Source organism: Sus scrofa, chromosome 14 (genome assembly GCF_054392235.1).
Source record: "Sus scrofa isolate SSC_HxYL_T2T_F1_AM1 chromosome 14, Sscrofa_HxYL_maternal_Yorkshire_Landrace_v2.0, whole genome shotgun sequence".
NCBI classification, from domain to species: Eukaryota; Metazoa; Chordata; class Mammalia; order Artiodactyla; family Suidae; genus Sus; species Sus scrofa.
This window is the reverse complement of record NC_139396.1, coordinates 71,980,000-72,006,736: the sequence shown is the minus strand read 5'-3', so window position 1 is coordinate 72,006,736 and position 26,737 is coordinate 71,980,000. Positions and strand designations below refer to the sequence as shown.

Below are 26,737 nucleotides of genomic sequence, written 5' to 3'. Positions count from 1 at the left end.
GCGTGGCATTAGAAGCCCTCCTTGGAAGACAACCTTTTCTTGCCCACGGTTTGTAGTCAGTCTCCAGACGTGTTCAGCATCTTTGGTCAGGTCTGCTCCTGGCTGAGGGAGGGACACTCCAAAGGGCCCTGTGCTTTCCCACCTGCTCCAGAATTTGGCTCACTGCCTCCTTTGCCCAGTGGCCCCTCCAGGTTGGAGGCCCTTCTCCCAGGACTGGCCATGAGGCTTCAGTCCCACTTTCCTCCTCATCCTAAGGCCTTACAGTAACCACTCTAGGGTCCAAACAGACCTCCCAAACTAGGGAAGCTTCTGAGATATGCCCTCAGCCAAGCGTTGCCTCAGCTTGTCTGGGCAGCACCCATGTATGACCCTTTCCAAGCTCATGAAACACTTCCCTCAACCCTTCCTTAATCCTCTTAGGCCTCGGGTGGGCTGGCATCTGGGGCTGGGGCACGGTGCACACTTGGCATCCTCAGCGTCCTGTGGGAAGTGTCCCTCTGCCTCACCAGGGGCCAGACCAGCACGGAGCCCTGAGGCCAGTGAGATGAAAAGTGCTGCTTGTCTCATTCCAGATGCAGCAGCAGCAGCAACTTCAGAGAATGGCACAGTTGCAGCTTCAACAACAACAACAACAGCAGCAGCAGCAGGCTCTGCAGGCTCAGCCACCAATGCAGCAGCCACCCATGCAGCAGCCACAGCCCCCCCCTTCTCAGGCCCTGCCCCAGCAGCTGCAGCAGTTGCATCACCCACAGCACCACCAGCCGCCACCGCAGCCGCAGCCACCAGTTGCACAGAACCAACCATCACAGCTCCCACCTCAGTCACAGACACAGCCTCTGGTGTCGCAGGCTGCAACCCTCCCGGGACAGATGCTGTATGCACAACCCCAGCTGAAACTTGTGAGTACCCGAGGCTCATGTGGCCAAGGCTCTTCTCATGGTGTCATGTGTGCTGTGGTGGTTTCTGGGTGCCTTGACTGCAGACAGCTTCTCCTCTTCAAGCACTGAGACCTTGGTGGCCCCAGACCCCACTGGCCCGCATGTCTGCTCAGCAAGGGAACATGTGTCCCGCCAGCCGCTGTATCCCCACTGCTGGAATGACAGCTCATCTTGCAAGCAGCGTGGCTGGTTGCAGCAGAGGCCATGAGCCCTATGACATTGTGGATGACTAGGAGGATGGCAGCACCTGTGTGCTCATGGTGGGGAAAGGCGTGCCGCTTCCAGGAGGGTCAAGGTGACCTGCTAGCCACTTGGAGTTCTTTTCTGAGCAGAGATTGTGGCCATGTTTTTGTGAGGGCAGTCATATAAAATACTGTTATTTTCAGCCTTACGCATTTTTGTAAAATAAGAGTCAGTCCACAATGTTTACATGGAAGACAGAAATTTGTCACCAAGTTGGGAGTAGCTATGTCAAGGGGCCATTTTAGTGTTTTCTCAGCTCACTTTTTTTTTGTTTTTGTGGCCTTTTCTGATTGTGACTCGTTGGAAAGAGTGGGGACAGGCCATGTCTGAACTGAGTGACAAGTGAATAGGAGCCCCCCACAGGTGTGGGCTGGAAGGTGGGTGGAGGTCCTGAGGTGGGTCACATCTGTCACCTGGGAGCCAGCTGGCCCTGGTTTCCTTCGAGGAGTTAGGGCTCTGACTGAGGCCCTCGTAAGCTGTCAGCGTGCTTGGCTGAGTAGGCGGGGCTGTGCATTTGGCCTTGGGAGCCATTGCTTTGCTTGCAGTGGTAGCTGGTGGTAATGGCTGTATGGTGACATCCTGTCGAGTCAAACTTCTCACCAGTCGAGGGAGATGGGGTGGGAGGGTGGCGGAGGCTGTGCCAACTTAGAGCCAGGCTGGCATGGGACACTTCTGATGAGCCACGGCATAAAGGGAGGCCAGTAGCCGGTGAAGTCACACCAGCCCGCCCTCTCAAGGAGCTTGCAGACTCAAGTCCTGAAGAAGTAGAGGGTGCCCTGCCCTTGGCCCTGGGTGGCTCCAGATCGTGTGCTCCCTTCCTCCCTCAGGTCCGAGCTCCGATGGTGGTGCAGCAGCCGCAGGTGCAGCCCCAGGTGCAGCCCCAGGTGCAGCCGCAGACAGCAGTGCCGACAGCTCAGGCCTCCCAGATAGTGGGTTCCGGAGTCCAGGTGAGGGCCTGTGGGCCTTGGCTCTGCAGACACTGACAGGGGCATGTCTCCCGTGCATGGAGCTGGCTGACACATGCTCTACGAGGGTCCTGGTTGGATCACGGCTGGTCCCCAGAGCCCTGAGGTGGCCAGCCCTACTCAGCGCCCAGCTTCCCCCTGCTGATGCCCCTCATCTTCCCTCTTCTCTGAGAGGAGAGCATGGCGGTCTCTTCTCACCTGGCTGGGACAGTAGCTCTAGAATCTAGGAGGAGCACAAGGATGGTGGCATCTGGCTCTGGCGGTCCCTTGCTCCAATGTTCTGGGGCTCAGCCCTGTGTTGACACATGTGGCCCTGAGGCATGCCACACCCACCCCTGCGAATTGGATGTTGATAGGATGGAGGAGACCTCCTGGTTTGGCCTGGTAGAGGCCACACCTCCTTGGCATCTGGGGTTGGAGGTCAGGCCTCGTGACTTCCCCATAAGCCCCCTCGCCCCCATGCATGTGTCCAGTCCTGGCCTTGAGTCTTCCTGTGTCCACCTGGCAGAGGCAGCACTAACAGCCAGGCACGACAGAGTATTGGCTTTAGACAGAGCAGAGGTGCTGGTTGACATGAGAAGACTCCAGTGGGCTACCCGCCCTTGTGGTGCTCCCGTGTCTGGTGGCTCACTGCCTCCCGCCCGGCTCATTCCCTGAGTCCGCCAGGCTCTCTCTCTGTCTGGTGGTCAGGGCCACGGACCAAGCAAGCCGGAGGCCGCGTGTTTGCTGCATGGGGGTGCGGGGCCTGGGGTGCTCACAAGTAGTCTGTGGTTGTCCCACCTCGTCACCAGCTCGCCCGGACTCACTCTTGTGTGAAATACTGTGGATGTCACACCTGTAGCTGGAGTTCTTTTCCGCCACCACAGTCTGTCCCCCAGCCTGTCCTCAGGCCTCCTGGGCTCCCTGCTCTTGGTGTCCTGGGAAGAGCAGGAGTTGGTGTGCAGTCAGAGTCGGAGCAGTGGCAGCACATAGTAACCGGCCAGTCTGTGGGAGCTGCTGCCCTTGCTGTGTCTCAGGTCTGGTAGGAAGTGGCCTCTGACCTTCCAGCTTCTGTCCTGAAGCAGAACCTCCCTTTACACCCCATTTCCTGGTGTTTGGGAAGGGAGTGGCTATAAAAGTCGACATCCTCCAATGGGCTAGGCAAATCTTTCTGTTTAGTTCATAGGCCTCTAGCTCAGGGAGGCCCATTGCCTGCATCTTCCTAGGTTCCCCATCACCCTCCTGAGGCTTAAGTCAAGGATGCAGTTAGGATCTGGCGTTGCTATGGCTGTGGTGTAGGCTGGCAGCTGCAGCTCTGATTCAACCCCTGGCCTGGGAACCTTCATATGTGACAAGTATGGCCATAAAAAGAATGTGTTTTGGTTTTTTTTCTTGGCCCCCCCACAGCATATGGAGCTCCCGGGCCAGAGAATCAGATTGGAGCCACACCCACAAACTAAGCTGCTGCTTTGGGCAACGCCAGGCCAGGGATCAAATCCCTGTCCCAGTACTCCCAATATGTTGCCGATCCCATTTTGCCACAATGAGAGCTCCAAAAAAAAATTTTTTTTTTTTTTTTTTTGTCTTTTTGCCTTTTCTAGGGCCACCCCCATGGCATATGGAAGTTCCCAGGCTAGGGGTTGAATTGGAGCTGCAGCCGCCAGCCTACGCCAGAGCCAAGGCAACACCAGATCCTTAACCCACTGAGCAAGGCCAGGGATCGAACCTGCTGCCTCATGGTTCCTAGTCGGATTTGTTAACCACTGAGCCACAACAGGAAGTCCTCCGAAAAATTTTTTTTTAATTAAAAAAAAAAAAAAAAGATTTTGTACACTTTTCCTCCACAGTTCTGTGACCAGAAACCAGTCTGCAGAGATTAGACTTCAGTTTTCATTCTTTATGACTTTTGCTTCTTCTGGGAAGAAGTCATGCCTTTCTTGCTCCAGAAGGGACCCTGTTGTGTGGCCATTGGCTCGCAGCTGGGCGCCCCAATCATAAAACGGCACTGGTTGGCCATTTGTCCAGGTGAGGGCAGTGGGGCCCCATGATGGTGCGGTGCTCCACCCACCAACACCCACACTTAGTGTCTGATGGGGGGGTTGCTCCTCAGGCCACGCTTGTTTAGGGACCCCAGGACAGTGGCTTCCTTGCCCAGAGCCATTGCCAGGTTCATGTTGGCACTTGCTGCCTGTGTCACCTCCCAGCTTGCATTGACTGCGGGTGCACTGGTGAGTGAGGGGCACATGTGTGGTGCTGGGGTCTCCTTGCAGTCTTTCTCCTGCTGTGGAGCCCTGCCCCTGGCACTCTGTGCCACGCGGACTGCGTGGCTGTGGGCGCTGTCCTGCCTCACAGACCAGCTCAGCCTCTGGAGGTAGATGTTTTGTTTTCTGGTGGGTCAGCCTGTATCCTTCCTGAACCTGGCTGTGGTTTTCATTTGGGGTTATCCCCACAGTTGTAAGCACACACAGGCCCTGCACTCCAGGGCCAGCCTAGGGCTTGGACCCCAGGGTGCCTGCCTCAGTGCTTCCGGAAATAGAAGTTGGCAAAGAGAGGGTCATTGTGTACATTAGGGATAGACCTGAACTGTGTCCCCATGGGAGGTACAGCATCCAGGCCTCCCATGCCCACCTCCCCCAGTGTTGGTTACAGAAGAAAGCCAGGACCCAGAGGAGAGGAGCAGGGTTTGAGCTCAGGTGTGTAGTCCTGAGAGGGAAGGTGCTGTGAGTACCTGTTAGGCTCTTCCTGTTGTGACGATAGCTGTGGACACGCTTCCGCAGCCTGGCCTTTAAGGTCTGTCCCTGCAGCCTGTCTGGGATAGGGCTATGTGGAGGTGTAGAAAGGTCTGAAGGCTGTGTTCCCGGCAGCTCCCCTAACTTCCCAATGCCCAGACTGACCTCCCTGCCTTGGGCTTGGCCAAGGAGGCCAGCCTGCCCATCCCTGGGAGCCTCACTCCCATCAGACAGTGTGCCCCTCCCCACTGTACACCCTACCCCCCGAGTTTCTTCGTTGCTGTCACCCTGTCTTGTCCAGCTGTCCTAAAGATGATCACTGTGGCCTTGGCCCAAGGTGGGATGCAAGTAAGCCTGGCTCCCATCTGCCGTCCCATCGAACGCCACTCCTGGGTGGACAGTCCTCAGCACAGGCATAGGCACTGTCAGGTCGGCCCCTTCGCAAGGCCGGGAGCTAGCTTATCAGTGGCCTTCATCATGGCTCTCAAAGGGCCTGGCCACACACACAAGGCCACCCCCCAGCTTGCCACTTGAGGGTATGTGAGTAAATAGCTGGGTTTATTGTCATTTTAACACTTTGGATAGTTAGTTCCAGCATTTTCCTTTCCTGGAGAAGGTGGAGTTCAGTGTCTAATATTTTTAGCGTTTAGAGTTACGCTGCTGCCGTCTTGGTGGTAAAATGAAACGGCAGCTAAACAGATGGTTTTGCTTCCTGGGGCTCTACTGTCTAGTACTGTAGCCACCAGCCCCGGGTGGCCCTTCACCTTTACGTTAATTACAAATAAGTAAAACTAAGGATTCAGCTCCTCAAGTTACGTTCAGTTACACCTCGAGGGTCCGTGGGACCTGAGGGGAAGCTCACAGCTGCTGTGCTGCGGGGCGCCCATTGTGGAGATTCAGACCACGGAGGCATAAAGTTCCATCACCAGCTGTGCGGTTCTGAGCTTGCTGTGTGGAGTATAGCTTCTCCGGTGCACAGGCCCCTTTCCAGGTGGATGAAGACTCCTTTTCCCACTGCTCTTTCAGGGGTATGAATTCCTGGCTCTCCCATTTCCATATGGAACCTGGAGTTCTTCCATGGTGTGTTCACTTGTTTGATACATACTCATTGTGTGCATTCATGGGCCAGGCACTGTTCTAAGATTTTGAAGGTAAAATGCCCAGATGAGGCTCCCTCATTTTCTGGACTTTCCATTTTAGTGGATTTGCTGCAGAAACCTCAGATTTTCCACAACTTTGAAATCCAGTGTCTGTTGCAAGGGTAATGCACCTATAAACCCCAGTAGGCAATAGCCCTGCCCTCCCGATGGCTCACATCTGAGGCCCTGTTGACACCATTTGTCACAGGCTAGGGCTTGCTTCTTTGCAGTTGACTTTCCTTTAGTGGGTGTCAGTTATGGGGGGAGGAAAGGGTTTGGAATCTGCTGGTGGAAAAGCTGAGTGGGAGTTCCCCAGAAGAGCAGGAGCAGGGGAGGGGGTGTAGGAGGGGATAGCCCAGGCGCAGCTCCCACAAGCTGCTGGGGGCTCAGGGCCCTTGTACACTGAGTGCCCGGCTCCTTGCCACTGGCCCTTTGGAGCCTCTGCTTTGTAGCCTCCAGCTGCTTGTTTGTCCTTCTCTTGCCTCTGGCTCCATGTCCATTGGGCTGGGTTTACAGCTTCAGTTGGTGGGTGTTGGGAATGGCTTTGGCTTCAGCACATGAAGCTGATTTTTATATAAACAATAAAATTGCCAACATTGTGAGTGTGTAATACCAACAGGTGTCCCACTCAAGTGCTCACCCACTGGCACCCGCGGACCTTGATGGGTCCAGTGGCTGCAGTCTGCCCCCAGCCCCTGCACACAGCCCTCAGGGGACCTGCTTCAGCACCCACCTCGCCTGACTGGCTTTGTTCTTTTCTTGTAGCCACAAATTGAGTCCAAGGGGACAGTCAGGTTAGAAAGCTGGCTCTACTTAATCGACCTTTTGTGAGACTGGGCTCTCTGGTCTGTCTCGCCCTCTTCTCTGGCCACCAGCCCTAGAGTGTGTTCTTTGGCTGCATCTTTGTGCTGTGCTGGGGACGCTTCAGGGCCCCAGCAACCGTGACCAAACAAGATTCTGTGCTGGGCTCAGCACAGGAGTCCAGGGTGACGTTGAGTCCCCATCCCCACACTCCCTTGGTAGCGCTGTAAGCAGGCTATGCCTTGGCGGGACCCACGTTCTGCTTTACTCTGGAGAGTGCCTCCTGGGGACAGGTCAGTGCACAGGATCCAGAAACACGGGGTAGTTCTTCAATGTACAGGTATTCCTGGAGGCCAGAGCGTGTAGTGCTGCCAGCCTCCCCTGAGGTTTCTTTGTGGCACAAAGATCCCAGATCAGCCCTACTGCCAGCAGCCCTGCCCCATGGCCCCTCCTGCCCCTGGTCACATGTTCTATGCATCTGCCTGCCTTCCAGTCCTGCTCCAAGCAGAACCCAGGCCGTCCTGCCTTTCCTGGCACAAGACCTTGAGCAAGTCCCTTCCCTCTGAGTTCCTTCTTCCTGTCCTATACACAAATGAGGTGGGGCACCTGCTGGCCCTCAGAAGATTCCTCCCCTGGGAACTCAGCTTTCGTGTCCTGGGACTGTCACAGGCAGTGGGACAGACTGCCGAGTCTCTGATGCAGTGCAGCTTCTCCTCCAGATGGCTGTTAGTAATGAAAGGCATGGTCTCACGAGGCCAGGTCTTTGTGGGCATGGCCTCTAGGTGGCTGCGTCCGGTCCCAGGTATGTCTGTGGACTCAGACCTTGGGAGACCTGGAAAGGGCCTGTGTTTGCCACCCCCTGGAATTGTGTGTTTTTCAGAAGAGTTGTCAGATGCCAAGAGACCTGGATTGGATGTTCAGGGCCAGGGGCTTGCCCATAACAGCCTTGAGAGCTGTGGCCCAGGAGGCCAGAGAGGCAGAGCCCTAGAACAGAGAGGAGGCCGGAGCCCTGAGCTGGGGCCCAGGCAGGCCGCCTTTCACTGCACCAGGGGCAGCTACGTGTGGTCAGTGGCTTCACAGACAGAAAGCAGAGGGTGCGGGCACAGCGCACCCTGTCTCCCATGGGCTGAGCCCTGGCACAGCCTGGACACTTGCAGGAAGTGAGCTGTGAAACCGCCTTCCTGCTGATGCAGCCTCGTGCCAGTTCAGGTGCCTTTCAGAGAAGTACCCTTTAGGCTGCAGACAAGAGCCAAATACCTTCTAGGAGGGATGGCTGCTCCAGCAGAGGCTGAAGAGCCTTGCTGGGGCAGAGGGCCCGGCCTGGTGAGGGGTTCAACCCATGGGCAGGAGGAGGACGAGGCAGCCCCAGGGCCAGAGAGCAGAAAGCAGCAGGTACAGATCAAGGAAAAGGAGGTGATGGCAGGGACTCCCAGGGGGCATTGAGGAGCAGGGCTTGGTGAGGTTCCCCCCAAGGGGGCCCCAGGGTCTTTGCTGCCCTCTGCGTAGACTTTACTGAGATGACATGTTCGCTCTCCTGGTCCTGGCAGTCTGTTGGTGCTGGGTGCGTCCTGGAGCGTGTTCTCCAGTGCATGGGCTGTGCTGCCCCCAGCAACTCAGTGCCCAGACACCTGGAGGCCGCTTGGCACCCAGTCGACCTGGCCCTTCCTACCCTGCAACGTTCGAGTGAAACCTCTGGACCCGTTGTGCTCCCTCACGAGGACTGCAGGGAGTAGAGTAAGCTGGCCATGCAGAGAAGGGATCAGCTGTTCGCCTCCCAGCAGGGGTGCTAGTCCCACAGGGCGCTGCTCAGCTGCCAGACCACGGAGCCCCAGGGCAGTTGTGCTGGCCAGACAGCTCAGGGGCGGCCCTGCTCCCATCAGGCAGGCCCAGGTGAGACAGAAAAAGATGCGGTGTCCTCACTGCCCCGTAACTGGGCTTTTCCTCAGTGCCCTCGGAGCTGGGGTCTCATGGAGGCTTGGAGGACAGAGCAGAGTCCTCGCTGGCCTTCCCTTCCATGGGCCCCCACCCTCTGGACACAGGGACCTGAGATATCCTGTCCCAGCCCAGAAGCCCCTGCCAGGAGTCAAGCCACCAGCCCCCGGTCCCTGTGTGTGTGGGCACCCATTGGGGGGTGGGGGGGCGGTCAGAGAACAAGGGTGGGAGCTGGGGCCGAGGGGGCAGGGCAGGTGAGCAGGCTGAGCCCCTCCCCCTTCCAGGTCAGCCAGAGCAGCCTCACCATGCTGTCCTCGCCATCGCCGAGCCAGCAGGTGCAGACCCCCCAGTCGATGCCCCCTCCGCCCCAGCCGTCCCCGCAGCCCGGCCCGCCCAGCTCGCAGCCCAACTCCAATGTCAGGTAGGCCCGGCCAGTGCCCTTCCCTGCCTGGCTCCCCTGCCGGCCCGCCAGTGCCCTGGCTCACGGGCACGCTTCCTCTGCTTTACTGTAGCTCCGGCCCCACCCCGTCCCCCAGTAGCTTCCTGCCCAGCCCCTCACCGCAGCCTTCCCAGAGTCCAGTGACGGCACGCACCCCGCAGAACTTCAGCGTCCCCTCCCCAGGACCTCTGAACACCCCCGGTAAGTCGGGCCTGGGATGGGCAGAGCCTGGGGCCCTGCAAGGTGAGGTACTGGTGGCTGAAAGCCGACCCTCTGTGGGCTGGGGCTGCACTAACCGACCGTGTCCCACAGTGAACCCCAGCTCCGTCATGAGCCCTGCAGGCTCCAGCCAGGCTGAGGAGCAGCAGTACCTGGACAAGCTGAAGCAGCTGTCCAAGTATATTGAGCCGCTGCGCCGCATGATCAACAAGATCGACAAGAACGAAGGTGGGCAACAGGCGGAGGGTGTGGGCAGTGGGCAGGGCCATGGATACCCAGGCCCGTACCTGAGCTCCCCCTTCTGCCCCAGACAGGAAAAAGGATCTGAGTAAGATGAAGAGCCTTCTGGACATCCTGACAGACCCCTCCAAGCGGTGAGCTTTACTCCCAGGCTCCTGGGAGAAGGGCAGTGCTGTGTCTACCACTCACAGAAGGGTCCCCAGGTAGTCATCTGGCCCAACCTAGAACAGGCATTTAGTGATGACATGGAGTTTAGAGAAGGGGCCCTAGGGCTCCATACCCCAGTCCTTACCTTTAGCAACACCCAGCCTCTGCGCACTTCCGGGCCACTGCCAGGCCCTCTCCCCGCCCTGTGGCCCTTCCAGCCATGCCTCCTTGAGCCACTTCATTGATGGGCCTCAGTCTGTCCTGTACCCCTGCTGCTGACTTGCCAGTGGCCTTGTGCAAGTGGCTGCATCTCAGTTACCCCAGCTGCACAGTGGGCAACTACAGCTCGAGTGTGCTTGCTGTGAAAGTGAACCGGGCCAGCATGTTGAGAAGCACTCGAAAGGCGGTGGAAGTGCCCTCAGGTCCCTACCCTTGCCCACCAGCTGCAGGGTTGCTGAGCGCCAGAGCTCAGCCTACATGTGGACCAGCCCCCAGATCACTGCCCTCTCCCCAGGCCTTGGCTCAGGCTGGCCTCCCTTTCTGGAACGTCTCCCCTGTTCTGCTTCTCCGGGCAGAATAGTGGGCCTGTTGGAGGTGGACAGCTCTTCAGGCCCTCATTGGGGTCATAGGAACAGGAGGCAGGGCCTAGCCTCTGTCCTTTTCCTTGACCCATCATATCTGTGCCTTGTTCTTCCAACCAGGACCAGTAGCTCCTGGGAGCAGGGCCACCTTGCCTTAGACTTTGGGTCTGGGGACAGCAGGTGGACTGGCTGGGTTCCTGGACAGGGTTCTAGTGGTCAGGGTCCTGGGGCTCGCTCTGTCCAGAGGCCAGTCAGTCAGTGGTTGGGATGAGAACATGAGAGCTGCCAGCTCCCTGCCCTCCAGCACAGAGGGCCAGCCACCTACTCTGCCCCATAGGTGCCCCCTGAAAACGCTGCAGAAGTGTGAGATCGCCCTGGAGAAACTCAAGAACGACATGGCGGTGGTGAGCGGGGTGCTGTGGCCTGGCTGCAGGTGTCTCTGCGAGGGGTTAGGCTTACCTCACAGGGACCTGGAACCATGAGCTGGGACCTAGGGTGGGGGTGGGGGATGGGCGTCCAATATTGAGGTGCACAGGAGGCCGTTCTCTCAGCCTGGAAACCTTGCCTCGAAGTCCCCTTCCAGGCTGGCTCTGCAGTGCGACTGGGCAGGAACTGGGAGAAGTCAGCCCTGGCTGTGGCCCTGTGGGTGCTTTCTCCACCCAAAGTTGAGGGCTCCATGCACAAGACTAGCCTTGGGGTAGTGCTCGGGGAAGGCAGAGGCTGCAGCAGGGAGAGTGTCCGGCTCTGGCTCTGTGTCCTGGTCTGCAGTGGGTGCAGTTGTGGCGATAATGCCATGAAGTCTTTTTTGAGTGAAGATGAGGGCCTTGGAGTTTGGAGAGCCTCTCCGAGAGTGGGCTCCTGACCCCTTTGTCCTGTCCCAGCCCACACCCCCTCCGCCCCCGGTGCCACCAACCAAGCAGCAGTATCTGTGCCAGCCGCTCCTGGACGCTGTCCTGGCCAACATCCGCTCGCCTGTCTTCAACCATTCCCTGTACCGCACGTTTGTGCCGGCCATGACGGCCATCCACGGGCCACCCATCACGTGTGTACTGCTCGGGGCTCAGCTCACAGCGGGCGGTGGGTCCTGGGCCTTGGCCTGGCCAGGGTGGTCAGCATGCTGTCCCCTCTAGGGCCCCGGTGGTGTGTGCCCGGAAGCGCAGGTTTGAGGAGGATGAACGGCAGAGCATCCCCAATGTGCTCCAGGGCGAAGTGGCACGGCTAGATCCTAAGTTCCTGGTGAACTTGGACCCTTCTCACTGCAGTAACAATGGCACTGTCCACCTGATATGCAAGCTGGGTGAGTGTGGGGGTTGGCGCAGAGGGCAGGCCGCTGCCCGGGGACCCCTGCTCACACAGAGCCTGGGGCTGCTCTGATGGCTGGGTCAGGCCCTGCACACACTCACCTCCCGCCTTGTGTCCGGGAGGCCCCCTCACTCCATCCCATCCAGCTGTGGCTCTATCACCTGAGGGTCTGGGGAGACTCTGCAACCAGCCTTCCCAGGGCCTCTGGGGCCTGAAGGGCACTGCTGGGAGCAGGGCTGTGAGGTGAGGCGGGCTGGGTCACAGGCACGGCCTCATGTGTTGCAGATGACAAGGACCTCCCCAGCGTGCCACCACTGGAGCTCAGCGTGCCCGCCGACTACCCCGCCCAGAGCCCACTATGGATCGACCGGCAGTGGCAGTACGGTGGGTTAGCCGAGAGGCCAGCCCGGGGCAGGCGGGCACCAAGGCTTTCCTCCATGTGCCCTGCCCTGCTGAGCCCTCCTCCCGCTCCTCAGTGGTGGAGATAAGGGTCTCTGGCCCCTCTCCTGTTGTCCTCTGGATCAGGGCAGCCGTGTTGAGTGGGTGCGGGGTGAGTAGCCCCAGCAGCCCCTGTGGGCCTCTGTGGGGCCGACCTGAGGCATAGATGGGAGCTTAGCCTCACAGGAACCCACGTGGGTGAAGTGTCCCCAAGCCCAAGGCCCAGAGCTGGCATGTAGAGGACAAGGAGCAGACCCCAAGGCCATCCCTGGGAAACCATTCCTGTTCCACTTCTGGACAGGCAGGGGGATGGGAGGAGAGCTGGTGTCCACCTTGGTGTTGGGGGAAGTGGGAGATGGTACCTTCAGTCCCCGGGGCTGGGTGGGGGCAGGGCAGGGTCCTGACCGAGCCAGCCGCACTCATGGCCCTGCTCTGCTGCAGATGCCAACCCTTTCCTGCAGTCAGTGCACAGATGCATGACCTCCCGGCTGCTGCAGCTCCCGGACAAGCACTCGGTCACAGCCCTGCTCAACACCTGGGCCCAGAGCATCCACCAGGCCTGCCTCTCAGCCGCCTAACCACCCTGGCTGTTCTGCCCACCCTCTAGGGACCACGGGGTGGCCAGGAGCCTTCTTGGGCTCTGTGTCGGACATTTCTAGATACTGGCTTCCTTAGAGAGCCTGGGCTTAGGTTAGCTTTCCTGCTTTTATCTTCTGCCTTGGGGACCTGCCAAATATTTCCCACACTTGGGTAGGACCGGGATGGGCAGCTGCTTCCTCAGGAGCAGGACACTCCCCAGCCAACCTGCTGTCCCCACAGCTTCTGCAGGGCCACGTCCTCCCTCAGTAGCCGTGGGGACTCACGGTCTTGTTTGAGCCTCTCGTGTATGTGCCAGGAAACTTACTGTTTCTGTAGGGGACCGTGCAGAAGGTAGGACACCCTTAAAACACGCAGAATTCTCCAATCAGTTTGGGGACCGCTGGCATGTGGGGCACGCCACAGGGAAGCTCTCTGGCCTGGGGGTGTGGGCAGCGAATCCACTGCCTTTGGCCGGGCCTCATACCTCATGGCATTCTCCTTCTGGCCCTGGGGACCTGCTCCACCGTGGGGGTGCCTGGGGAGCAGGGGTGTCAGGGCAGATCCTGTTCCTGGCCTCGTGCCCACTGGTTAGGCGCTTGGGCCCATGCTTGGGTCAGAACGTCGTCCTCGGGACCCAGCGCCTTACGGACTCCTGACAGGGTGTCACCAGCCGGCCCTCTGGCAGTGAGAGGTCCCCCCTTTTGTATGTGCATTACTGTGTCTTCTGTGGTTCTTATAATAAATTTATTATTCCTGTGTTTGTCATGAATTTGTCACTGTGTCCCCCCACTCTGCAAGTCAAGGGCCCTCTGTCCAGTGAGGGGCACCATCAAGACTGAGCCAGGCCCCATCCTGGCTCGTTCCCCAGTTCCCTGTGCCCCAGAGTGGGAGGAGGCAGCGATCAGCACTGTGGACATGGCCTATGGAGCTGGGAGGACTGTCCTGCCAGGCAAGGGTCACAGTGAGGCTGGTGTTCTGGCAATTGAGGAGGTGGCCTGAGGCCATCACAGGGTGGGGCCCCAGGGTCCTGGAGAGAACTGTTCTCCCTTGGCCTTGACCCTGGCCCTTTCTGGAAGGAGGCAGACCGAGTGGGGCCGCTGACTAGTGGTGTTTGTCAGTGGACATAAGACAGTGTCTTGCCCGTGTGCCTAGAAGGCTGCCCCCTGCACTCCGGGAAGGGCGTACTGACTGTGCTTTTTTCCAGTGACTGCCAGGCCCTAGACAAACAGCATGGCCACAGGGCAAGCCCCTCTGGTTGCAGGGAGCAGAGCAAGCGGCACAGGGCAGCCAGCCTGGTGGCCAGTGAGGGTTGAGACTCAGGACTGGGAAAGATGAGCTTTATTTGCACAGGTTAGGGTCAGACTCGGTCATGGCATGTGTGTGTCAAGGCAGCAAAATACTGAGCAAGAAAATAATTTCTCAGCTCTGACACCAAGTACTTTATCTGACATGGGTTTGGTTTACCTGGAAGTTAGCTTGAATTAAACATACTAGAGTTCATTGCAGTGCGATCTAGAGGGTTGGTGGTCATGGGCCTGGCTGCAAACCAGCCGCAAGGCCAGGCACCAGCTCTCAGAGCACAGGGCGGTGCACCCGCCTGCTCTGCACCACCTGCAGCCGCTTCTGCCGCTCGGCCAAGTTGCTCTTGAGGCTCTGCCTGAGTGCAGGCAGGACGGCGCGCTCCGCCACAGCTACCGGGCTCAGGATCAGGCTATGGGCAGAGGGAGTGTCACCGAGGTGCCCCCGCCAGCCCTGAGGGCCCTGGGCTCAGAAGCTGCCCGCCCTCAGGTGCCAGTGGTACTCACCATTTCTTAGAGACGCCCTTGGTGGGGACCTTGGGGAGATGCATGGCCCCTGGATGTGGGGCCTCCTGGTCCCTGGTGAAGGAAGAGTCAGCTGTGAGCTGCAGACAGGCAGGCCTACCTGTGACCGTAAGGGCCACGTGAGGACACTTACTTAGGAGAACTCAGCCCAGTCTCGGGGGCAGCCTTGGGCCTCTGGCTCCCTTCCAGCAGGGACTTGAGGTGCTGCAGCTGAAAGGCAGGGAGAAGCGGGGGGGGGGGGTGGGCAGGGCTGCAGAGGTCCCGGGGTGCCCCGTGGCCCGGCCTCACCTCTTGGGCCTGCAGGAGGTTGGCGTTCCAGAGCTGGCGGATGACCACCTCGCACTGCTGGAGTGTAGTGGGCTTGCGCAGGTGCGGGGGCAGGCTCATTGCTGCCAGGGCTCCTGGCACCAGCCTGCCCCTCTGCTGGCTGCCTGCCGCCAAGCCAGCCATGGGATAGGACTTCACTTCTTCATCTCTGAAACAGTAGTGACAGCAGCCTGGGGGTGGCCTGCCACTTCTCAGGGCACTTCCTGTGTAAGGAAGAGCCCCCTGGAGGCCTGGCTCCCTTCTGCTGATCAGGGTGCTCCATGCACCAAGTGGGGGTCTCTGGGTCCACTGTGACCTGGGCCAACCTTTCTCCTCTCTCAGGGTACACTGACAAGTCAGACATGGTTCGAGCTGCCTGGCTACCCTCTGTCGACCCCAGGTCTGGGGGCTGGGGGTGGGGGGGGTCTAAGGACAACGGAGAAGCAGGACCCTGGCCGATGGTTGCGCTGCCCAGGACAACAGGGTCCCTGCAGAGTCCAGGCTCAGTGCTGCTCCCCAGGGAGTCGCAGGGATTGGTCCTGCTCTGGTCCGCCCTGCGCCTTCCCTGGCCCAGGGCCACTCGCAGGGTTCTCTTGGTGAAAAACAAGCTAATTTGGCCGAGATACTTACTAGTTTCTGTTTTTTGTTGAGTTGTTTTTTTGTTTGTTTTTGTCTTTTTGCCTTTTCTAGGGCCGCTCCCGCGGCATATGGAGGTTCCCAGGCTAGGGGTCGAATCGGAGCTGTAGCCGCCAGCCTACGCCACAGCCACAGTAACATGGGTTCCAAGCCGCATCTGCGACCTACACCACAGCTCACGGCAATGCTGGATCCTTAACCCACTGAGCGAGGCCAGGGATCGAACCCAGCAACCTCATGGTTCTTAGTCAGATTGGTTAACCACTGAGCCACGACGGGAACTCCTAGTTTCTGTTCTTTGAGAAAACGGTTTCAGGGCTTTGACCAGCCCCTCTTGTAGGCTCAGATCAGCACAGGGCCCCTGCGGGACCCCAGGGAGGGAAGGCAGTGCCCACCAGGTGGGTGAGCCCGGGGTCAGTCTGCTTGCATGGGCTTGCTTCACGCCGGGGTCCTGCCTGTTTAGAAGGGTAGGGCTTTGGCCAGTGCCAGGGCGTGAACCTGCTGAACACAGCCCTGCCCCATGGAATGCAGGAGCCTTACCTGGCCAGTCCCTGAGGGGCTGTGGCTGACAGCTCCTCCTCCAGATCCGACTTCAGGGGGACGTCAGCTTTCAAGTCTTGCTTCTTTGAGGAGCTGGGCTGGAGCCTGGCCTTTCCTGGGGAGCTGGCTGTGGGCCAGACCAGACAGCACTGGTCACTGGGTGGTAGTTGGCTAAGGCCCTAGCCTTGCCTCAGTTTCCTCCTTGTCAGGGGAGGTGGTGACAGCCTCTCCAAGGGCCGCTGGAGGCATAGGTGAGAGGTTGGGAGTAAAGCCTATGGGCTGAATGTTCTGAGGTGGCCACAGTGCTGGAGGCCATCTCCCTGAGTGGCAGAAGCAGAGACCACTCCTACTGGGTGGTCTTGCAGGCCTCGGTAAAGGCCAGGGCAGGATGGCCGGCCTTCACTGGCTCTGAAGCCCATTTCAGGAAAAATGAAGCTGAAGGAAAGGCCTGCACAGGTCTGCTTTCCCAGGACCAGGCCCCTCACTGCCTGGGTCCTACTTCCTCCAGCTTCAGAGACCCCGCTCACCTACAGAGATGCCCCAATGCAGGCTCTGCAGGCAGGGCCAGCCCCGCCACGTCCTGCCTGCCCTGGGGGTGCAGTGAGCAGGAAGGACAGCCACTCGGGGCTCCCCCACATTGACAGCAGTGTCTGGGCAGCCAGGCTGCGCCCAGCCCCAGCTCTCTCCTGGAGGTTTCAGCTCACAGGGCACCTGCGGCCCCCCCTTGGTCCCTCTCAGTCCCCACTTCACCCCCAGGTCCAAAGGGCATGGCAGGGCCCTCCCCCGAGTTCTGCCCAACAGCAGGCCACTGTGGGATTTCACCTCCTTTGTCAGTATCCACTTGCCATTTCGGGCCCGGGACACCTGCTCTGCCCTGACCCTGAGCTCAGAGGTGCTGGTGCACTTACCTGTCACTGTGGTGTTCGAGATGGACTTGTTGGACTGAAAGCTGGAACTGGAGATGCTGCCTGGGGGGAACACACAGAGGTCAGCCCAAGGTGGCAGCAGCCAGGCTCCCATCCCAGCTTCCCCAGTGCTTCTGCACATCCTCCATGGACAAGGGGTCAGGCCCACCCCACTCTCAGGTGAGGTAGCCCCAGACCCAGCTAGTGCTGGCAGGAGCAGAGGCCATGGGGCTGGGGACGGAAAAAGTGGCAGCCCCTGAATGGGAACACCTCTCCTGATGTCCCATCAGGGACCCCTGGTACTAAGAGCTGGCACCACTTATGGGCCTGGTTCCATGCCCCTATCAGCGCCACCTCCACCCCATCCTCTGTGTACCTCCCAGGAAGAGAGTTCCGGACACACCCCAGCCCAGGGTTTCCAGGCTGGCGCCACTCACCACTCTGACCACCTACCCTTGTCCCAAAGTAAGGGGAAGGGGAGCCCAAGACTTGACCTGGGTATCCCTGGGCTAGGCTTGGAGACAGGTAAGGTGAGTGGGCCGCAGATGAAGATGCGCCCCTGTGGTGGCTGCAGAGATGACAGGGGAGCCCAGAAGGAGTGTGCCCAGAGCTTCCTGCCCCAGGGCGGAGGGACTAGAGGCACCGGACTAGGGCTGGGCTGGACTGCCTGGTGTTCCCCAGGAATCCTGGGACAGCCATAGCAGCAGTCCAAGGGCAAGAACCCACCAGGGCGGTGAGGGCGGAGCAGGGGAAGGAGTCCTGGGCTGCCTCCCACCCCCAGCTGCTCTCCCTACTGCCCCTGATGTCATCCAGACCTCAGACTTTGAGCTCTCCAAGAGTGGCACCTGCCTTGCTTGGGTGCACAACATCACCAGGGCTGGGAGCGGTGGTCTGTCTGCCTAGGACCCTCCCCACTGGGATAGCTCGTGTGGACACAAGCCATCTGGGGGGCAGTGACTTCCCATCAGGCACCTGTGGGCCTCAGTCCTACCTTTCTTCTGAGGCTTCTGATTCATGATTAGCTTGTAGTGGAGATCTGAAAGCAAGCACAGGCTCTCCTTGTCATTTTCTTCTTTTCTTTTAGCCTCACCACCCATGGCATGCAGAAGTTCCTGGGGCAGGGATCGAACCCATGCAACAGCAGTGACCAGAACCACAGCAGTGACAATGCCAGACCATTAAACTGCTGTGCCACCAGGGAACTCCTCATTTTGGAAGCCACGGCCACTTTGAGAGAAGAAGCTTGGCATCCCCTGCCCACTCCTTCCCACCGAGCAGCTGAGAGACCCTGCCCCATGGACCAAACCTTTGTCTTGGCACCCTAGGGTCAGAAATGGCTCTAGCTGTTCCCTGAGCTGTAGCCTGTGTGTGAGAGCTCCCCCCAGCCCATCTGTCCATCCATGACATCTACAGGAAACCCTCTGCCAGGTGGCACCTGTGCTCTGGAGGGACAGGGGCTGGCCAGGATGAGGACGCCCTCCAGGAGCCCCTGGCAATGGACGAGCAGGTGGGCAGCCATCAAGTGATGTCCTGGACAGGGGCTGGCAGCATCCAGCCTGGGCATCAGAGGGACAGGGGTGAGACTCAAGACAGGGAGGGGAGAGTTCTGATCTAATGGAGATTTGGTGGTGGTCCTGGCAATCAGAGGAAAAGCAGCAGAAGGGAGGGGCATGCTGAGGAGGCAGGCCTGCAGGTGCGGGAGGAGCAGCTGGGCCTCATTGCGGAAGGCCTCCTGGCTCATGTGGTGAGGCGCCCCCAAGGGTGTGAGTCGCGTGGGCCCCAGGAGTCAGGGAATCCTTAGTTCTCGAAAACTCATTGAGCGGTATACGCGTAGTTTGGGGGTATGTTTCACTTCTGGGAAACTTTTTTTTTTTTTTTTTTGCTTTTTAGGACCCTACCCGCGACATACGGAGGTTCCCAGGCCAGGGGTCGAATCGGAGCTACAGCTGCCGGCCTACACCACAGTCACAGCAACGCCGGATCCCAGCCTCGTCTGCGACCCACACCCACAGCTCAGGGCAACGCCGGATCCTTAACCCACTGGAAACTCTTTAAAACAAGGCGGGCCGCGTTGCCGTGGGGGAGGGCGTGGCCAGACCCGCCCCCGCCAGTAGGGTGGACTACTCGGGTGCGGGCCAGGGGCGGGGAGCTAAGTCCCGCCTGGCTGGGTGGAGCCTGAGGCTCTGCGCTGCCCCTCAGCTGCGTGAGCTTTCTCGATGCTGACAGCCCGGACTCACCCTTGTTCTCCCGCTTCAGGTGCTCGATCTCCTCGTGGAGCTTGATCAGTGTCTCCGAGTGCTGCTGCTGCAGGAACTGCAGGCTCTTCTCCAGGTCCAGCACCCGCTTCTGCGCCTCGCTGAGCCCGAGCTGCGCGCCGTGCTGCCCGGGATGAGGGGATACTGCGGGCAGGCGTGGACGCGAGCGTGACGAGCCCCTGGAGCCCGGAATCCCGGAGCTGGGGGACCGCTGCCCGGCCGCCAATCTCGCAGTGTTCATGCTGCCGCCTCCGCCGCGGCTGCAGGCCCACTCGGTGGCCCCGCTGCCAGGGCCTGGAGCCGCGTCGCCATGGAGACGGGCGCGCCCTCGGGTAGGGGGGCCCGCGCGCGGCGGGGCGGAGCCTGGGCCCGGGCCGGGCTGAGGTGGGGGAGGGGAAGGGCATCTGAGGGCGGGGTTGAGGTGAAGCGGGGCGAACGAGAGGCGGGGCTTGGGTACCCCAGACTGGGCGTGCGGCGGGAGCGGAGCTCGTGGGGCGGGGCCTGAGTGGGTACAAACACCTGACTTAAATGATTGGCATTCTCTGACACTTTTTTGGCCAGGCTGGGGGCATGTGGAAGTTCCCCGGGCCAGTGATCGAACCCACGCCTCAGCAGTGATCTGAGCCGCTGCAGTGACAACGTGGGATTTCTTTTTGTTGTTGTTGTTTGTTTTTTGGTTTTTGGGGTTTTTTTTTGCTATTTCTTGGGCCGCTCCCGCGGCATATGGAGGTTCCCAGGCTAGGGGTCGAATCGGAGCTGTAGCCACCGGCCTACGCCAGAGCCACAACAACGCGGGATCCGAGCCGCGTCTGCGATCTACACCACAGCTCAAGGCAACGCCGGATCCTTAACCCACTGAGCAAGGGCAGGGACCGAACTCGCAACCTCATGGTTCCTAGTCGGATTCGTTAACCACTGCGCCACGACGGGAACTCCACGACGTGGGATTCTTAACTCGCTTTGTCACAAGGGAATTGTGGCATTCTCTGATTTTTATTTTTTTATTTTTATTTTTTACAGTTGATTTACAATGTTCTGTCAGTTTCCACTGCACAGCAAAGTAACCCTGCTATATACATCCATATGCATTCTTTTTTTCACATTATCCTCCATCATGTTCCATCACAAGTGATCAGATGTAGTTATAGCAGGATGTCATTGCTTATCCATCACAAATGTAAGAGTTTGCATCTACTAACCCCAAATTCCCAGTCCTCCCACTCCCTACCCCTTCCTCTTAGCAACTACAAGGCTATTATTCTCCATGTCCATAGGTTTTTTCTTTTCTGTGGAAATGTTCATTTGTGCCGTATGTTAGATTCCAGATATAAGTGATATCATATGATATTTGTCCTTCTCTTTCTGACTTCACTTTGTATGAGAGTCTCTAGTTCCATCCATGTTGGTGCAAATTGGCATCCTCTGACTTCAAACCAGGAGAATCATCTGCAATCACAGTAGCTCTTAATATTTAGTTTTGTTCAATGGTTGTGTTTTTGTTTTTTGGGTTTTTTTGTTTTTGGTTTTGGTTTTTTTTGTCTTTTTAGGGCCACACCCACGGCATATGGAGGTTCCCAGGCTAGGGGTCCAGTCGGATCTGTAGCTTCTGACCTACACCACAGCCATAGTAACGGGGGATCCCAGTCACATCTGCAACCTACAACACAGCTTACAGCAACGCTGGATCCTTAACCCACTCACTGAGCGAGGCCAGAGATCGAACCTGCGTTCTCATGGATGCTAGTCAGATTCATTTCCAATGAGCCACGACAGGAACTCCTTGATGGTTGTGTTTTAATAGTTCACTTTTTCAATAGATGATGCAATTACAGGATAGTACTGTTTTAGGTGATACGATTTTGATTCAAAAATCAAAAGGTAGGAGTTCCCGTTGTGGTGCAACAGAAACAAATCCAACTATGAGGTTGCAGGTTTGACTGCTGGCCTCTCTCATTGTGTTGGGGATCCAGTGTTGTCATGAGCTGTGGTGTAGGTCACATACATGGCTCGGAGCCCTCGAAGCTGTGGCTGTGGTGCAGGTGGGTAGCTTCGGCTCCAGTTCAGCCCCTAACCTGGGATCTTCCATATGCTGCTGGTGTGGTGCTAAAAAGCAAAAAAAAAAAAAAATCAAAAGAATTTCCAGTTCCAGTAATTGTAGAAGCCTCGTGCTTTATGAAATGTGTGTGTGGGTCAGATTCCAAAGACCCCAGGGCAAGATGAACAGCTGGAGGCCTAAATGGCTGAGATAGTTGCTGCCTACTCCAGGCAGGAGCAAGTTCAGAAACTGACAGAGAAGCTTGTAAATGCCTTAGTTTTCCACTTAAACCTCAAAAGGGCCATAGCTTGGGAATAAAGAATGTGTTTCAGAAATAAGGGATTTTCACTAAGACTAAGGACAAATCAAAATACCTTTGCTCTGGCGTCCCTTGTGTCTCAGTGGGTTAAGGATCCAGCCTTGTCACTGCCGTGGCTTGGATGCTACTGTGGCCTGGGTTCAATCCCTGGCCTGGGAGCTTCTGCATGCTGCAGGTACAGTCAAAAATACCAATGGAAATAAAAACAAATAGGAGTTCCCGTCATGGCGCAGTGGAAACAAATCTGACTAGGAACCACGAGGTTGCAGGTTCGATCCCTGGCCTCACTCAGTGGGTTAGGATCCGGCGTTGCCATTAGCTGTGGTATAGGTCACCACACGGCTTGGATCCCAAGTTGCTGTGACTGAGGTGTACACTGGCAGCTGTAGCTCTGATTGGACCCCTAGCCTGGGAACCTCCATATGCCATGGGTGCGGCCCTAAAAAGAAAAAAAAAAAATTCTGGGGAAGATGTGGAGAAAAGGGGACCCTCCTACACTGTTAGTGGGGATGTAAATTTGTGCAGCCACTATAGAGAACGGTATGGAGGTTCCTTAAACTAAAAATAGAGTTGCCATGATACCTGCACTATCCTGAGCATATATATCTGGAGAAAACTATAAAAGATACAAGCACACCTATGTTCATAGCAGCACTTTTTTTTTTTTTTTTTTTTTTTTGGCTACACCCTAAGTTTGTGAAAGTTCCTGGGCCAGGGATCAAACCTGCGCCACAGCTGCAGCCCAAGCCACAACAGTGACAATGCCAGATCCTTAACCCTCTGAGCCACCAGGGAACTTCCTGGGGGGGGGTCTATTTTTATAGCTGGAATTACCTGCTCATTTAAATTTTAAAACATCAAATGGGAAATGATCACTATCTTTTTGGCCACATCTGAGGGTCGCAACATGGAGGCAGCTTTCTTCTCTTCCACTCCTTTGTATTCACTCCTTTGTATAAGAGCCTAGACTTCCTTTGAATGAATGATCTCATTTTCTTTCTTTTCTTTTCTTTTTTTTTTTTTTTTTTTTTTTTTTGGTCTTTTTTGTTGTTGTTGTTGTTGTTGCTATTTCTTGGGCCGCTCCCGCGGCATATGGAGTTTCCCAGGCTAGGGGTTGAATCGGAGCTGTAGCCACCGGCCTACGCCAGAGCCACGTCTGCAACCTACACCACAGCTCACGGCAACGCCGGATCGTTAACCCACTGAGCAAGGTCAGGGACCGAACCCACAACCTCATGGTTCCTAGTCGGATTCGTTAACCACTGCGCCACAACGGGAACTCCCTCTTTTCTTTTCTTTTTTCTTTCTTTTTTTTTTTTTTTTTGGTCTTTTTAGGGCCATACCTATGGCGTGTGGAAGTTTCCAGGCTAGGGGTCAAATCAGAGCTGTAGCTGCCAGTCTACACCACGGTGACGCCGGATCCTTAACCTACTGAGCAAGGCCAGGGATTGAACCCGCATCCTCATGGATACTAGTCGGGTTTGTTACTGCTGAGACAGGACCAAACTCCCTGATCTCACTTCATATCTCATTTCATCCTTGAAATAAATTCATCAAGGCAAGTCTGGTTACATTTCCAATTTACTGAACAGGGAAATCAATATGCAGAAAAGTAAGGGTTTTAAAAGAAAGTGATCTAATGGAAAAACATGTATTGTTGTGTATATTTTCATTTCTCAGAATTTTCCTTTTGTCACTTGCCCTTCGTGTGTCACATCTGAAAAAACCATTGAGTACTGCACGATTATAAAGATTTACTGCTGTGTTTTCTCCTAACAATTTAAGTTTTCACTCTACCTTGGTCTGTGATCTGAATGTTGGATGGGTCGCATCAATGAAGTGACCATGATCTTTCCTAGTGATTTTTGCTCAGTGTTCCACTGAAGAGCCATTTTCCTTATTCCAACCCTTTTCTTCTCATGTCAAATTGATTTATCCAGGAGTTCCCGTCATGGTGCAGTGGTTAACGATGAGGTTGCGGGTTCGATCCCTGCCCTTGCTCAGTGGGTTAAGGATCCGGTGTTGCTGTGAGGTGTGGTGTAGGTCACAGACGTGGCTTGGGTCCCGAGTTGCTGTGGCTCTGGCATAGGCTGGCAGCTACATCTCCGACCCCTAGCCTGGGAACCTCCATATGCCGTGGGAGCGGCCCAAGAAATAGCAAAAAGACCAAAAAAAAATTGATTTATCCAAGTAGTTCCTATTTTGATTTCTTAGATGTGAGGGGCTGGATGTGGATATAATAGGTATAATAAGTTATTTGTTTAACGAAGTTTTTATTGGGCAGCTACTGCGTGCTTTCTCAGTGCTGGAAAGAGAAAGTATAATTTTTGTCCTCAAGGAGCAGACATGCCCATCGGAGAATCACTGGCTTTTTTTTTTTTTCTTTCACAGCATATGGAGGTTCCCAGCTTAGGGGTCGAGTCAGAGCTGTAGCCACTGGCCTATGACACAACCATAGCAACATGGGATCCGAGCCATGTCTGCAAACTGCACCACAGCTCACAGCAAAGCTGGATCCCTGACCCACTGAACAAGGCCAGGGATGGAACTTACATCCTCATGGTTTTAGTCAGATTCGTTTCCACTGTGCTACGAAGGGAATGCCCGAGAATCACTGGCTTTTATTCATTCAGCATCTTGAAGTGCCAAGCACCATGTGAGTGACAAATTGCCTCTTTGTATTTATTTGTGGACAGGGAAGTGAGTACAGAGTGGGGCCCTTAGTCCAGCCTGAGATGTGGGGTGCAGCAAGGGTGGGGCTCCCTAGGGGCGGGGACAGAGTGGGTTTGGAGTGGAGGTGCTCTGGGAGGAAGGAAGAGGGCACAGACCCTCAGAGACCCACTGAAAACCCTTCAGAGGCCTCAGCCCCTGGAAGGGGAGGGCGGAGGAAGTCCGTTCCGGGCCAGGGGAGCTGGTGTCTCCCATGGGATCAGGGGCCCAGAACGTGAGTCTCTTTGGAAAAAATTTAAGATGTACAAGTGCAGGGCTTTCCTGAGGACATTCTGCAGGACACAGGTGCTTGGATGTTACTCAACTCCACATGGTAAAGTGGTCTTGAAAGAAAGTGCATCCAAGTGTGGGCTCAGGGCTGGGAGGCCCTTCCAGCAGGCAGGGGGCCAGGTGTTCCGAGAGAGGGTTTGGCCCTTTGGCAGCCTTTGGGGTAGTGGCCCGATGGGTAAAAGTCGGTGTGTGTGGGAGCTGAGGGGGTGGGCCTTTGGCGTAAGCTACCCTGAGGCTCCTGGAAGGGGAGAGGAAGCAGTGAGGAGAACCCCCAACTCCTGCCTGACCTCTGGGAGCCGGGCCACAACCTTTCTCTCAGATGTGTCCCAGGCCCCTGCCCTGTCCCCGCAGCTGCCAGGCATCATCCTGAGGTGTAACCGAGGGTGGGCATCAGGTCGGTCCACTAGCCTGTAAACTGCCTTCACCTGCCACGCTCGTTTTGTTTCTCTAAAAACCTGTGTTGGGTACGTAGCAAACAATCACTTTTGCCTGAGCTGTGCCTTCAGGAACTTGGCATCAGCTGTGTTCTGTTCAAGCTGAGCTGATGGAGTGTTTGGGACAACTGAGCACAGGGCAGGCTTGGGTGCCCACGGGCAGAAAGCCAAACCCAACAGTGGGGTTCGTGGCAAAGTAAGGGTGTTATTTGCAGGGCGCCAGGCAAAGGAGTCAGTGGCAAGCGTTGGACCGACTCCCACATGGTTTCAGACTTAGTAGGTTTAATTTTTTTGGCCATGTCCACAGCGTGTGGAAGTTCTCAGGCCAGGGATCAAACCTGCACCACAGCAGTGGCAATGCTGAATCCTTGATTGCTAGGGCAGCAGGGGATTCCGACTTAGTGGTTTATAAAGGGGCAGAACAGAGGAGCCAGGGTTAATCCCTGAGGCTGGGGGTCTATGTCTACAGTCTGTTAAGGCCACCCTGCCCTGGGAGATAACTCACAACAGCTGACATGATATTTACCACAAAGCCATGGCTCAGGGCACCTGACCTTCACTATTCCTTATTGATTTAGGCAAATATGATCCAACAGGTGGAGCTAGGACAGAAGGGGACCAGAGAGGAACAGGTGAGAGCAGAAACCTGGGTGCCAGTTGTGATTACAAACCAGTCATGGGATCACCCATGCTCAGACCCTGGGGCGGGCGGGCTGCCTCAGCGGTTTCTTATTTCTAGTCTCCTTTCCCCGCCCTCTCCAGCCTCAGCTTCATCCCATAAATCCCCCAGCCCTGGCCTTGGGTTGGCAGCTTCGCTCTGGAATGAAGCGTTCTTCTCATCGCAGCGTACAGCCTGATGACGATTCTGCCTCTGCTCTGTCCCCAGCCTTTTCTCAACTCTGCAGCCACAGCACTTGAACTAACTTGTGAAGGTAAGGTCCCTGTTGCCCTCTCTGCTCCCACTCTCTGGTGCCAGCCACCGAGCACCCTGGGTAACACAGCCCCCAAGGCCTGACCGTCAGACCCTGTTCACTCCTTGACCTTAGTGCCTGCTGCGTCCTTTTTCTGGAATCTGCACCACGAGGCTTCCTGTCACCAGCACAGCTGAGGGTGGCACACAGTAGGTGACTGTTTTCAGTTAACAGATGTGTGGGCCTTTTGTTTTTGCTTTTTTCTGGGGTCCGCCCTTGCAACATACGGAGGTTCCCAGGCTAGGGCTCAAATTGGAGCTACAGCTGCCAGCCTACACCACAGCCACAGCAATGCAGGATCTGAGCCGTGTCTGCGACCTACACCACAGCTTATGGCAACACCGGATCTTTAAGCTGCTGAGCAAGGTCTGGGATCAAACCTGCAACCTCATGGTTCCTAGTCGGATTCGTTTCACTGCTGAGCCATGATGGGAACTCCCTTTGCTTTTGACGGTGTTAACATTTTCAGGTGAAGATAAAAGAACACCAGAGAACCGGGTGGAGGGTGGGGTGTGGAGGATGAGAGGAGCCCTGGAGGTGGGGGTACCCAACCCTTGCAGGCAGGTGGCGTCTGAGGGGCGCTGCTAGGGGCACCATGGGAAACGGTGCCACTATCTGGCCCCAGACTGTTATCTCACAATCTGGTAACAAAAGCCAGGAATCTATGTGAACCTGTAGAAACCCCTATGTCCATGAAATTTAATTAAAAGGCTGGGTGCTCCTGGTGAGATGCCTGTGTGGGGCTAGTGAGTGAAGAATGCACGGCATGGCCCAGGGTTCCCGCTTTTCATGTTGAGTCTGACCCACCTGGTCAAGGCAGCCAGAGTTGTCTTCCTCATCAT

The 26,737-nt window shown here is 56.7% G+C and overlaps 2 protein-coding genes and 1 long non-coding RNA gene across 17 annotated transcripts in view; 2 read left to right on the top strand and 1 right to left on the bottom strand.

Moving 5' to 3' along the window:
- Positions 1 to 13,431, top strand: part of MED15 (mediator complex subunit 15) — a 56,262-nt gene extending 42,831 nt beyond the window's left edge. For 9 of the 12 annotated variants that reach the window (XM_021073412.2, XM_021073414.2, XM_021073415.2 and 6 more), the window contains 11 exons: positions 573 to 899; positions 2,009 to 2,128; positions 9,011 to 9,147; positions 9,239 to 9,366; positions 9,478 to 9,612; positions 9,695 to 9,758; positions 10,690 to 10,756; positions 11,234 to 11,394; positions 11,483 to 11,649; positions 11,940 to 12,038; positions 12,534 to 13,431. In XM_021073412.2, the coding sequence (XP_020929071.1) occupies positions 573 to 899; positions 2,009 to 2,128; positions 9,011 to 9,147; positions 9,239 to 9,366; positions 9,478 to 9,612; positions 9,695 to 9,758; positions 10,690 to 10,756; positions 11,234 to 11,394; positions 11,483 to 11,649; positions 11,940 to 12,038; positions 12,534 to 12,670 (1,542 nt within the window). In that variant the 3' untranslated portion in view covers positions 12,671 to 13,431. Of the gene's footprint in view, positions 1 to 572; positions 900 to 2,008; positions 3,419 to 3,782; positions 3,948 to 9,010; positions 9,148 to 9,238; positions 9,367 to 9,477; positions 9,613 to 9,694; positions 9,759 to 10,689; positions 10,757 to 11,233; positions 11,395 to 11,482; positions 11,650 to 11,939; positions 12,039 to 12,533 lie in introns of those variants that run through there. The other 3 variants (XM_021073416.2, XM_084994048.1, XR_014826083.1) reach the window with 2 other exon arrangements.
- A 561-nt stretch (positions 13,432 to 13,992) lies between these two features.
- On the bottom strand, positions 13,993 to 19,377 carry CCDC74B (coiled-coil domain containing 74B). Of its 2 annotated transcripts, XM_084994079.1 has the most exons (8): positions 19,119 to 19,377; positions 17,873 to 17,917; positions 16,885 to 16,944; positions 15,977 to 16,103; positions 14,783 to 14,969; positions 14,628 to 14,704; positions 14,477 to 14,548; positions 13,993 to 14,382 (listed from the first exon to the last, which is right to left on the bottom strand). In XM_084994079.1, the coding sequence occupies exons 1-8, from the start codon at positions 19,375 to 19,377 to the stop codon at positions 14,244 to 14,246; spliced, it is 966 nt and encodes a 321-aa protein (XP_084850205.1). In that variant the 3' UTR covers positions 13,993 to 14,243. The 2 variants fall into 2 exon arrangements, with proteins under 2 accessions (XP_084850205.1, XP_084850204.1); XM_084994078.1 differs by having other exon boundaries at positions 14,628 to 14,969.
- On the top strand, positions 19,049 to 26,364 carry LOC106505569 (uncharacterized). Of its 3 annotated transcripts, XR_014826099.1 has the most exons (5): positions 19,049 to 19,468; positions 23,882 to 24,146; positions 25,503 to 25,556; positions 25,687 to 25,856; positions 25,971 to 26,364. It is a non-coding gene; the product is annotated as an uncharacterized LOC106505569 (long non-coding RNA). The 3 variants fall into 3 exon arrangements; XR_014826101.1 differs by lacking the exons at positions 19,049 to 19,468; positions 25,971 to 26,364 and adding an exon at positions 20,848 to 21,175; XR_014826100.1 differs by lacking the exons at positions 23,882 to 24,146; positions 25,971 to 26,364.
- Positions 26,365 to 26,737: the final 373 nt, after the last annotated feature.

Bases quoted from the DNA above. Each gene is read 5' to 3' on its own strand.
- CCDC74B (XM_084994078.1), bottom strand. From the start codon at position 19,377: ATGAACACTGCGAGATTGGCGGCCGGGCAGCGGTCCCCCAGCTCCGGG. The intron at 14,970-15,976 runs GTAAGGCTCCTG...CTACTGTTTCAG, and splicing joins GCCCCTCAGGGACTGGCCAG to AGATGAAGAAGTGAAGTCCT. The intron at 14,383-14,476 runs GTGAGTACCACT...CTCTGCCCATAG, and splicing joins AAGGGCGTCTCTAAGAAATG to CCTGATCCTGAGCCCGGTAG.